The following is a 12,591-nucleotide window of genomic DNA, read 5'->3' as shown; positions in this document are numbered from 1 at the left end:
TCTGTCTCTCTCAAATAAATAAAACCTTGGAAAAAAAAAGTTTCAAGACAGCCATAGCAAAGCATTAAACCAAGTATGGGCTGTTCTGGGTGTGGGGCCCTGTGTGACTTTAGAGGTAGTGAAGCTGACCCCGGGGGTCACAAATGTCCTTTGGTCTTTCTGCCAATCTGATCTGGGTTTCTCTCACCACCAACTAAAACTCCTGATGAATACAACAACATTGCCCTAGACCCTGTCCCCAAGAGGTTGTAAACCCTCCACTTTTGTAAGTGATAATAAATCTGCAGTGTGTTTACAAGTCCTGGCATGGAGTTCTGTATACAGTGGATGTCAATAAGGATTGATTAAGTCAGTTTTTCCTGGAGGCAGGAATCAGGACCAGCCTGAGCTCTGGAGGTTTGTTCTGGTTGTAGGACCCTATGAATCGGCCTAGAGATGTACATGTCTTTTGGCAAGAGATAAGTCCCCCCAAGATTTCATAGTATACTTTTGTTCTTTGTAAACTAAATCCCATTTTCAGTACGTACCCCTTAAGGAACTTCATGGGGAATTATTTTGTTGGGCCAAGAACTGTTCCTTTCAAAAGTGCAGATTCTCTGAAATTGAATTTGCTTAAAGTGAGGTGCGTGCATGCTGTCCCCTAACCCCCTGCTCTCAGTTCCATGATAAATGCCTGCTCTGAGGAGCAGAAGCTTCCAACCCCTCTGCATACCACCCAGCCCTCACCGCCAGACAAAAGCAAGAAGGTTTCACAGAAAAAGGGGGTGAATCACCCACGTACCCCTATCTCTGGACCCTGACAGACTTGATTGGAGTTACGCGGCGCTCTGTGGTTTACCTTAGGGAGAGCTTTCCCCTTGTTGGTTTCTGCGTCATCTTCTGAATCCCAGAAAGAATTAATTTAAGCATTTATTTGGTCTAGGCCTGAGCACTTAGGGAAAGTACAGTCTTTCCAGAGTCCTTCTGCCTCTGTCTCTTCCCAGAGAACCTGTTTCTAGTAAGGTCAAAATGCTAAGTAGAAGTGTCTCCCTCAGGGCCTACACTGAACAAGGAAAGGCACGGGCAGAAGAAGGGATGATAGCCATCTGGGTTCATTTCGAGACCACACACACTTGGGTCATTTTGACCAAACATGCCCTTGGGAAATCCTACCTCCTCCAGGCAGCCTTCCAGAGTAATTCAGAGAAGAGCCAAAAGCTCGGTTTTGTTTTATCCAGCTAGAACCCTTAGGTAACCGCACCCCTGCCCCATCTCCTTTACAGTTACTACACATACTTGATGAATAAATGAATGAATGAATTCTTAAGGAGTGTATTGACCACATACAATGTGCCAGGCATATTCTGGGAGATACACACTCAAATCAGACATGAACCCTGGCCTCGTAGAACTGAATCCAATGAATGATGTGGATAAATCCTAAATGCCTCAGTGTTCATTCATTCGTGGTGTCTTCAGCTCCACTGTGTCCCTGACCTCTAAGTTGGTGTCCACATGCACCTATCCATTAAGCACATTTGTAAAGTGCCTACTCTGTGCCCAGAAGGTAGAGACTCAGAGATGAAAGACCTGGTTCCTGCGCTGAAGGATTTCACAGACCATTGGAGGCAGCCGAATGGCCCGGAGGGGGAAGGAGTGACCAGAAACACCACCTAAGTTTACATCCCTGTGTGAGAGGTACAGTGGTGAGGCTTAGTAGTGTGGTTCTGAGAGGGGATCCAGATCCTTATCTGGAATGCTGAGAAGCAGTGAGACAAGTGAAAGGAGCCCTGACTTCCAGGTCTAGGCAGGCCCCTTGCTTATCACCTGAGACCAAACAGAATGCGCCTTGCCTGACAGTCAAGAGCACAAGGAGATCAAGTGGATCAAGTGCAAAGGACCATTCAAATGTTAATAAAGGAATTTTCTTTTTTTTTTTTTTAAAGATTTTATTTATTTATTTGTCAGAGAGAGGTAGCGAGCACAAGCAGGGGGGAGTCAGGCTGAGGGAGGAGACTCCCCATTGAGCAAGGAGCCCGATGCGGAACTCGGTCCCAGGACCCTGGGATCATGACCTGCACTGAAGGCAGACACTTAACCAACTGAGCCACCCAGCCATCCCAATAAAGGAATTTCTTGAAGACAGAGCCATTTCTGTCCTTAGCAATATTGTTGGCCTGGCCTATGTGGATAAGAGATGTATTTCTCCAGGCCCTTTTACACTTCAGAGCAGTATCTTTGCCTAGCACCTTGATTTCTTTTCTAAGGACAGGAGAACCTCAACTAGATCTCCTCTGCCCTGTGTTCTGGAGCCTGGACACTTAGGGAGAGCCTAGCAGAGGCCCGCAGCCCGGAGTAGGGGCCAGAAGTTGAATCTAAGCTGTGAACCTCTGGACTCAGCTACGCAGAGGGGAATAGCTTGTTCCTGGGAATGGAATTCTCAGCACACCAAATCCTAGCTGGGAGGGGAGACGGGGCTGGAGAACTTCCAAGTTTGCCTGCAGGGCTTCAGGAATGTTGCATTTGTTCCAGCAAGGTAATTGTAACTGGAATGCAGCACAATCAAATGTGCTAGAAAACACTCCAAAACACGCTTGTTGGCTTATGAAGGCCTTTCTCAAGACTATAACAACTCTGGGCAATTTTTAGAAGCTTTAAAAAATCATTCTGTTATTTTTGCCTTGAGTACGATAAAGTCCTGATTTTTAGTCCATGTTTTTATTTTTAGATTAGCACCTGGCTAAATATAATGATGCTAATTTAATACTCTATGTAATAACATTCATAAAAAGAAACAGATGCCAATTTCCCCATTTAACAAATGATGCGAGGTGTTAAACTGATTTAAAATAACTGTCTAAAAATGATGTCGATGAATAAATTTTGAAATAACATATTGTGTTATGCTGGGGAGCCATAGGAATATTAAGACAGACTGAGATTTCACTACATGTTGAATAATGGCATCCAAAATAAACAAACTATTTTCATTACCTACTACTAGAATTTTTGAGATCCCCCCGCCAAGTTATTTTGATACATTTTAGTGTTTTGTTTCTAAATGGCAAGGAAAGAGGAGGTTTTAGGTTGCTATTTGCAAGCATGTCTCAGAAAATAAAGCCCACGGACAGGGAGAGCATTTTCATCAGATGAAAAGTCAAATGAGATATATTGCCACTATTGATTTTTAACATTACTTTTCAAGGTATTAGAGAGTCTTGGTTGGTGTGGAACAATTTTAATCAAATGAAAATAACAAGGAGCTGAATAAAGAGCATCCTTAGGCTAATTTGCAGAATTATCCTCATTTATGTGCTGTCGTTAACTTATTGCATATTAACACTGATGTTCCATAAATACCTTCTATTTAAGCAATTCTTCATTGTGAAATTAAATAAACTCTATATGACCACGTATAAAACAAATTACAAATTTCATGCCAATTTGTGGGGCTTGATTAGATCCTCAGTCAAAGAAATAAAACTGCAAAAATCACTTGTTGGGAATAGCTAGTGAAATTTGAATATGGACTAGATATTAGATGGTATTAAGGAATTACTGTTAATTTCATTGGGAGGGATAGTACAGCACTGGAGTTACACAGGAAACTTTCCTTCTTCCTTTGCAGTGCATACTGAAGGGTTCAGGGCTGAGATGTCATGCTGTCTGGGATTTATATTAAAGGACTTCACCAAAAAATAGATTAAAGCAAATATGGCAAAATGTTAATAACTACTAAGCCTTGGTGATTGGCATATAGAGGGTTCTTACACTTTTTGCTATACTTTCCTGTTTGAAAATTTTTATAATAACAAGATTTAAAGGGAGGGGATCGCTGTTGCTCCAAGCCCTAACCCTAAAAAAAAGTTCATTCAATCAGCCTCGCAGCTGATGGGGGAGTGCGGGCCCGGAGGGGTTGCTCCATCTTACAGGAATGTCTTGGGATGGGGCCACCTCTTGGGCCCCTTGTCAAGGGCGGGTGGGGAGGTTCCAGGACTCGGGACCAGTCACCGGCCTATCATGCCCTCCCGCAGGTGGCTCAGCTCCTGGGCAGGGGAAGGCATGGGTCAGTCCTCTTTGGGCGCCCGGAACTCGGGCATGCTCCAGGTCCGGAGTGGCGGCGGCATGTCCCGCTCCACGTCCTCCGAGATGGTCCGGATGTCACTGGTGAAGGGGGAGATGCGCGCGCGGGTCTTGAAGGTGGCCAGCGCCAGGTTGCCGCGGGGCCGCAGGCTCCACTGCCGCGTCAGCTTGTGGGCCTCCTCCTCCTGCTTCATTCTCTCCAGGACCTCCTGCAGCACCGAGCGGAAGAGCTGGGACACCTCCTGCACCTGGGGCTCCTGCTCGGCCAGCAGCTGCCGGAACCTGTGCGCAGAGCAGGAGAGGTGCTGCGGGTGAGTCATGTGGTGTGGCGCAGAGCAGGTGTCTAAACCGCCTCCTGTGCACGCCCAGTGGTCACTTCCCCTTTCCGCCACCTCCTCACTCCTGACGTCAATCAGAGACCACCGCACCTCCCTGTTGCTCCAGCCGGGGCTGACTTCAAATCCCTGCTCTGCTACTTCCTCTATGGGCCTCAGCTTTCTCATCTGTAAACTGGGGTCATAGCTACCATTCTGTGGGGCTTATGAGCTAACATATGTAAAGATCCTGACATTGACCTCGGGTTATCGATGCCAGATTATCAATGCCATGACCTGGCCTTACCTGTTGGAGGCTTTCTGGCTAACCTCTCCCACCCTTCTCCCCCTGGTGGCCAGAGTGATCTCTTCGAAATGTCTGATGGTATCACTGCCCTGTGATAATCCTTCCATAGCCCTTGGCTACCTGCTGGGTGAGGTTTTCCTCTGCCTAAAATGTCTTTGCTGAGAGCTCAAAGGGAAGGATGGTTATTAGCAAGTCCACTTAATGGTTTCCTCCACCATATTGCCAGTCGGGAATTCTCACACTTTTCCGCAGTGAGACAGGAAATGTGGGGGAACAATCATGATCATATGTGTGTCCCCGACCTCCCCCTCATTTATGAGGTTTGGTTTACCAGCCTGGATTCTCTAGTCAACACCACCCCCATGACTCACTTCCCCCATCTCCCCCATCCCCAGGTGCTTCTGGAAGTAGGTACATTTTAGGGGGATTCCATAGTACGGAACAAGAGAACCTGGAGGGGGTAAGATTCTTAGCCTGGAGGAAGAAAGGAGGGAGGGGGTGAAAAAGACTACAAAATCCAATGGGGTGTGGATAGGGCTGGAGAAAGAGAAGGAGTTTAAGGAGAAGGAGTTTTAAGGAGAATTCCCAAGAAAAAAGGGGTATAATAGATGCTTACATTGGTTAAAGAGATGGGTGACTGAAGATTTGGGGGATGTTCAGATGTTTTATTGTGGATCCATATTCCTTTACTAGTGTTTGAGAAGTGCAGATGAAGAACTTGGGTAACTTTTGAAATTATTGTTGGTTGTTGGACTACATTTCTTCGACTTCAACATGAACCCAACTGAGACTGGGTCATGTGGGTTAGAACTTTATTAAGGTTACATTTATACTCAGGAACACTGTGGTACCCAAGCTCTAAATCTGTACATGTTCAATGCCCCAGGCCTCTGAATATACTTCACACACACACACACACACACACGCACACATGCACAGTCCCCTGAGGCAAATTATTATGAATGCTAGTGTCACCTACGTTAATGAAAAACTGAATTTTGGTAAGATTATCTGGAAAACCTTTCTAAGACAGTAATATAGATGATGAACTGATGAAGGAGAAAGAGCCAGCTGTGTTAAAATCCAGGGTAATGATAATCCAGGGAGAACAGAAAGCTCAAAGGCCTGGGGTTCTCTCCCATCAAAAGTCATGTGCCTCCAGGAGCTGCCTCCAGCCTCCTTCTGAACCCCTAGCTCTGGCCTGGCGTTCTGTGGGCTCTTGCAGAGTCCTCCTTCTGCCTTGCTCCTTTTAACAGATCACTGGGTCATCCAGGTGCCCTGGCTCCAGTCCTGGTGGCGTCAGGCCCCCGCCCCTGCAGCCACATGCCTGGAGCCTACCGTGCACCCGCCGGGCCCCAGGCCCGTGCAGGGGTTACCTGAGGATGGCGGGCCCACAGTAGGATGGGTGGATCTTGGCACAGACGTCTTCTAGTTGCAGCCGCTCACCAGGGCTCAGGTCGTAGGTGGGCCGGGGTGCGCTGGCCAGCCAGCTGTAGTCGACCCCGGTGCAGATCTTGCTGACTGCATTGCCGCGCTCCCACTGCTGCCTCTCGGCCTCTCGCATCTGCCCCGCCAGCTCCATCATGAGCGTCTCCAGCACCGTGTCGGCCGGCCTCCGGGAGGACAGCCTCGGGGGGGCTTCATTCCACCGAAGCCAGGGGATGAGGGACATGGCCCCCCCAGCCCCTGCTGAGACAGGGCAGGAGTGTGTCCTTCTGGGGCCCCTCTGTCGGTTAGGGTGGGGAGAGCAAGGGGGAAGGAGGAGAGCTGGGACCTGTTCCTCCCTCACAGCTGGGTGGCCCGGAGGAAGTTGCTTAACCTTTCTGAGCCATCATTTCTAATTCTGGAAGACAAGATTGGGCTGTCGTGAGAAGCAGTTGTGAATAAACTTGGGGCGCTCTAAGCACCACATAAAAGTACAATAGTCTCATGGTTTTAACGATCCCTAATGCATCCTGATGGCTGATCCCAGAGAAGCTGCCTCCTGAATCCCCGCAAACTCCAAACACAGAAGGAAATATACTGTGGATGGCTGAGCACAATCTTATCCCTACAATTTAAGGGGAAAAAATACATGACTACATCTTCTGTCAACCTAAAAGGAAAACACCCTGAGTTTCTTAATGCCCCAACCTGCTGATAAAGGAAGCTTGGAATTGTATGGGGTTGACCTCAACCTGCAAAGAACCCAACTTACCTACCATTCATTCATTCATTCATTCAGAGCATTAATCAAGCACTGTGTACACATCTGTGGAGGAACACAAACAGGAAAGCATGTCAGGGAGATATCAGTGGAAAGAGGTAAACAGGAGCAGTGAAGCGTAGTGTGGGTACTGATGGGGAGGGGAAAGAGTGACTCCAGGGGATGAAGGGGGTCATAGAACGCTTGTGGACAAGAGCAGGCTGAAGGGGGAATGCCGGCTTCAGACACATGGACTGATGGAGAGGGTGTCCCAGGTGGAGGACCCAGCCAAGGTACAGGAGAGACGTGTACAAGGAGCATTGGCTGCAGGAGCAGGGACCTTAACTCATCATATTTCCACAAGGTCTTGCACAATACAGGTTTGGTGAATGGCTGACTGGATGGGTGGATAGATGGATGAATGGGTGGATGGATAAATGAACTGCCGTCTCAGGCATACCCTGATGCCTGTCAGAAGTGGGTTTGTGCCTCTGACAGCAGTGAAGGTGAGGGCCATTCCTGGGCCAAAATCTGAAGTGGGTCTTCCAGAAGCCCCAACTCCCCTGTCTATGCCTTTCCCCCTCCAGGGAGCTCCCTGTTCCATGCACCAGTGGTCTCCCTGCCCAGACCTTCCAGATGCCAAGAAAAGTGATCAGATGAACTCAGTCTCAACAACATAGCCATGAGGCATGGAGACACACACATTTTCAGGCAACCCTCCCACCACCCTGTGAAGAAATGAACTGTTAATGCTGGAGAATCAGACACCAATAGGAAAAGTATTATGGGGCAGCAATAACCTTCTGGGGTGGCACCAATGAAACCTTCTCTTTACCTATGAACCACCAATTTCTTTAGCAACGGTTATATTTAGCATGTTTAAAAACTATCATCCTCCACTCAGCCTAAGCCCATCACCGGTAAGGCCTCAGATTACACCCTGACTCCCTCCCGGGAGGTTGGGAGGGAAGGACACAGACCATCAGACCCTGTTCTTGGGGTCAGGACAGTTAGGATCTTTTCTTCTCTGCCCTTAAAGCTGGGCAGTAATGTGGGGAAGGGTGGGGGATGGAGGTGGGCTGTGTTCTGTCCTGAGAGCCATGAGCACCAGGAGCCTCTGCCCAAGGCCAAGGGCTCTGGTTGAATCAGGCGGTGGGACACCTTGTAACTCAAGGTGCTACGTTTCCTACAGTAGCAGGTGTTTGTGTTTTTACAAGTACGCTGGTCAGGTTGATGCTTAACAACAGAAGAGTGAATGGTGTCATTTCAGGTGTTCATTCAAGCCCGTGAAGGGCACTCCGAGTGTGGATGGGTTACCGGTCCCCACCGGGGCTGCCGACGGTGCTGGGCCACTCACAGCCCCACGCTCTCTCCAGTGTCCCTCCCTTCCCTGCCTGGGGACTTAACGCCAGGCTCAGCTCCTCTCTGGAAGCTTTCCCTGACACACTTTTCCTGATGTGACCACTCTCCACTTTGTCCCCTGAGTGCACTCCGTACAGACATTTTTCATAGCACCAGGAACACTTTTTGGAGCGTGACCATCTACCTCCCCGAAGCTTGTGTGTCATATGTGGGCGAGGACTGTGCCCTATTCATGCTTCCATCCCTGGGCTGGGTCGTACTGCTGTGGTGCTTAATAAATGCCGAACAAGCGAAGGAGTGAGTGAATGCACGAACAGAGGAATGAATGATGAATGCGTGCATGCATGCATGATGGTGAAAAAGCGAGCCCCACAGATCTGACCTCCCCCAAATGAGGGGGCATTCGTCAGCGGCCACGGGAAAGACAGTCTCCTCTGGCCTCCATGGCTCCACACTCTCCCGTCACTCAGAGACTACTCCTGAGGATGAGATATTGGCTGAGCTGTGGGGTCATGAGGACATGTGGGGGATGGTTCCCGCCTCTCTACCCCACTGAGCCTCACCCTATGATGGTTCCAAACCTGGCTCAGACCCTCCTTCCCCAGGAAGACATCTTTGGTTAACCTCCCTCAACCCCTCTACCCCAACATGCCCCCCACCATCACCAGGCCATAGTGCACCTGCCCCTCAATCCCGGGCACCTGTCCCTTGAGCTTCACCAGCCCGGAAGATGAATGAATGAGGAAGAGACCAGTGAGGCTCGGGGAGGGATGTGACGCCTTGGGATGAATATAACCTGCCTCAGACACCCTCTGCGCTCCAAACACCCTCCACTCCCTGCCACACCCCTACTGACAGCACATGTCCCAACTAACCTGAGGCTTCCCAACCCAACCCCACTGACCATTCCCTCCTGTGGAAAGAATCTTCCCTTGGATTCCATTAAGCCACAATCTTTGGTCTAGGTCCTGCCCTGGTCTGCCTCGTGCCTCGGTCTGCCTCCTGGGACTCGCTCTCAGACCCAGTACATCCAATTCCTATTGATTCTTCTAAACTTAAATATTATAATTCTCCTAATTCTGTCCATTCCCTGTCCCTCCTTTAGTTTCGGTCTTGACCATCTGCCAGATATATTACAGCTGCTCCTAGCTGGCAACCCAGGGCTGGTCCTTCTGATCTAATCTTCACTCTGTTTTCCTTTTATTGTGATTAAAAAAAAAAAAAAAGCAAATAACATGAAATTTACCATCTGAAAGATTTTTAAGTGTACAGTATAGTAGTGTTAACTATAAGCGCATTGTTATGCAACAGATCTCTGGCACTTTTTCACCCTGCAAAGTTGAAATCCCATACCCATTGAACAGCTTCCACTCAATGATTTAGAAAGCGTGATCTTTTTCTTTTCTTTTTTTTTTTAAGTAGGCTCCATGCTAAGCCAGGAGCCCAGTGTGGGGCTTGAACTCACAACCCTGAGATCAAATCCTGAGCTGAGATCAAGAGACAGATGCTAACCAACTGAGCCATCCAGGTGCCCTGAAAGTGGGATCCTTTTAAATCATAAGTCTGATCATGTCACCATTTTGTTTTCATTAGCTACCATAACATAGATAGAGCATGGGGTCTGTGAGCTGTGAGCCTGTCACCCCTATACCTCCCACCCCCTGCAAATTTCACTGGCTTCAAAATATCAATGGAAATCTGAAAAATTGAAATTAATAAATTAATAATTCCAAATTGAAGTTATAAAACCCCTTTCAAATTTTTATTTAAAAATAATTGTAATGTGGATTCATTTTATGATGATGTTTGATGTGATGTGGGGGTGGGGCCTCCAATAGTCCAAGTGTCTGTGGCCTGTGAAGGGCTTTAAATTGCCCTGTGTTTAAGCCTGGGGGATTTAAAGGCTTTCAGTTGTGCCTGATGTCCTTAGACCCCTTAATATGGCTTCAGGGCCCTTTATTATGTGGCTCCTGTTTATATCGTCAGCTTCATGTCTCACCAAACTTCCCCTTTCCTCCAGTCCTACACACACACACACTCGCACACTCCCTCTCTCCCAGAATGTGCCCTGCTTTCTCTTGCTTTTAGGCCTTTGCACATATCTAGAACACTCTTTTTCTTTTCTTTTACTGAGGTATAACTGACATGTAACATTATAGTAGTTTCAGGTGTACACACAGTGATTCGATATTCATATATATTGTGAAATCACCCCAATAAGTCTAGTTAATATCTATCCCCATACATGGTTACAGTTGTTTTTTCTGTGATGAGAATTTTTAAGAGGTCTACTCTCTTACCAACTTTCAAACATACAATACAATGTTATTAACTATCCCCAGGACTCCTTTATTTTACACCTGGAGGTTTGTACCTTTGGCCCTCCTGCACCCATGTCACCCCTCTTCCCACCTGCTGCCTCTGGCAACCACCAGTCTATTTTCTATCTATGAGCTCAGTTTTTTTGTTTTTGTTTTGTTTTAGGTTCCACATATAAGTGAGATAATACAGTATTTGTCTTTCTCTGTCTGACTTATTTCACTTAGCATAATACCCTCAAGGCCCATCCACGTTGCTGCAAATGGCAAGATTTCCCTCTTTCTTATAGGTGAGTACGTATATATATATATATACCACCTTTTCTTTATGCATCGAGCAGTTTCAGCACTGTACTGAATAAATCCTACTTCAGCTCTTAGCTCATACTCTGCTTGTATGACGCCCAAACCCTCCCTGACCAGGTTCCGGGGCCTCATCTCTCTGCTCCAGGCTGCTCTGTGCTCACCTCATCCTGGCACAGCCCCAGTGCACTGTGACTGCCTGCATGTCCATCACCCTCTCCAGACCAAGTGAGAAACCAGGTCTTAGGCATCATCCTACCCAGCACCCAGCACCCAGCAGAGGGTCTGACCTACAGCAAGTGTGCAGTGGAGGTCCATAAGTAAATAGAGTGATACTTGGATTAATCCCAGAGTGATGGACAGGGTTGCCGTGTGGTGCTTTAGTCCTCATTCCCTCTCTCTCTCTCTTTCTCTCTCTCTCTCTCTGTGTGTGTGTGTGTATACAGCTAGGCTAGAACTCTCCCTAGGGAGTCCCTTCCCACTCCAAAACTTCTCACCCTTCCTAAGATCCATTTGGAGGGACTCATCCTTGGGTCAAGCATGGCCCCCTCAAAGGGCTTTTTTTCTTCTTCGTCTGGATTTGCATTTGAGTTGGAAGGAGGCAGCAAGAGAATGGCTCAGCCATAGAGGGTTCTCCTGTGGCAGGGGAGTACAGAAGAAAGATGGGAGGCACTGAAGACAACTTTTATCTCCACACCAAACTGGCCTCCACGTGTTGGCAGCAAAGCCACTCCCGGCCCGGTCAGGGCACCTCGCGTCTGCTAGGGCACTAGAGCAGTGCCTTGAACAGAACATCACATTCCATGTGTCTAAATATTTGTAAGTTACAAATTAGGTTAACAAACTATTAAATAAAATACGTTTTGCTTTTCCTTCCTTGTCAACTGTACCTTCGTAACAACTTGGAGGCTCAGATTCAAACTGAGAATTCTTGGACTCTCAGGAGAGACTTCTTTGCTAGAACATGGAGGCATGTGTTGAGGCAGCTCTGGCTCTCAGCCTGTCCCCCTTCTCTTCTCACACCACGAGGGGCCTGGCAAACATGTGGGGACACCCCAGCGTTCACATCCAAGGCACGGCCACACGCCTACCAACCACCTCTTCTTTGCCACGCTCAGACCTAGGACAGTTGATGTTGGTGACATCGCCCACCCTGAGGAGCCTGGGCCATGGAGCAGGCTTGCTCAGGCTCTGGAAGTGGGCGGGAGCCTGTCTGGGCCAGGAATTCTGGATACTAGAATGTAAGGCCTGATCTGGAGGCGAAGTGACCTCAGGGTGTGCACGTCTTCCTAAACCCCAGGATCCTTGCCCCAGAGAGGTGAGGCCAGAAGAAAGCCGAAGTGTGGTCTAAAGAGCAACCTGGGGCGGGGCCCCTCTCCCCTGGGTTCAAGGCTGTGCTCCTGACCTGAGCTGGCCCACGGCAGATGGCAGGGGCTAGGCAGGGTGGCCTTACCTGAGTCCTGGGTTCTGTGGGCTCTCGGCATCTCTGGCCCAGGTGGCGGGGGCTCCTAAGGGCAGGGGGCAGGTTCTGAATTTTCTCCGTCCTCCCTCAGCCCTCAGCGGGGCTGGAGCCTTTGACAGAGACAAGGTTTCTACTGGAGCTGTTTCTGTCTCTGGTGCCAGCTGCTGTCTGGGAGGCAGCAGGTCTGATTAAGTTCTTAAAAGGGCAAAGGAGGGGAAGAGGGATAAAGGGAGGGAGAGCAGGACAGAGGCGGGCCGGCCACACAGACGCCAGACGTC

The 12,591-nt window shown here is 48.5% G+C and overlaps 1 protein-coding gene and 1 long non-coding RNA gene across 3 annotated transcripts; one reads left to right on the top strand and one right to left on the bottom strand.

Moving 5' to 3' along the window:
• Positions 1-1,947: 1,947 nt before the first annotated feature.
• On the bottom strand, positions 1,948-6,522 carry RD3 (RD3 regulator of GUCY2D). Its single transcript, XM_006748712.3, has 2 exons — positions 6,060-6,522; positions 1,948-4,344 (listed from the first exon to the last, which is right to left on the bottom strand). The coding sequence occupies exons 1-2, from the start codon at positions 6,353-6,355 to the stop codon at positions 4,047-4,049; spliced, it is 594 nt and encodes a 197-aa protein (XP_006748775.2). The 5' UTR covers positions 6,356-6,522; the 3' UTR covers positions 1,948-4,046.
• LOC145722310 (uncharacterized) lies at positions 4,262-11,723 on the top strand. Of its 2 annotated transcripts, XR_014146473.1 has the most exons (5): positions 4,303-4,373; positions 9,653-9,758; positions 10,715-10,838; positions 10,972-11,171; positions 11,298-11,723. It is a non-coding gene; the product is annotated as an uncharacterized LOC145722310 (long non-coding RNA). The 2 variants fall into 2 exon arrangements; XR_014146472.1 differs by lacking the exon at positions 9,653-9,758 and having other exon boundaries at positions 4,262-4,373.
• The last annotated feature ends 868 nt before the right edge of the window (positions 11,724-12,591 follow it).

Source organism: Leptonychotes weddellii, chromosome 6 (assembly GCF_054177405.1).
Source record: "Leptonychotes weddellii isolate Sample4059 chromosome 6, ASM5417740v2, whole genome shotgun sequence".
Classification (NCBI taxonomy): Eukaryota; Metazoa; Chordata; class Mammalia; order Carnivora; family Phocidae; genus Leptonychotes; species Leptonychotes weddellii.
The sequence above is the reverse complement of the archived record's forward strand: the minus strand, read 5'-3'. Positions and strand labels throughout refer to the sequence as shown.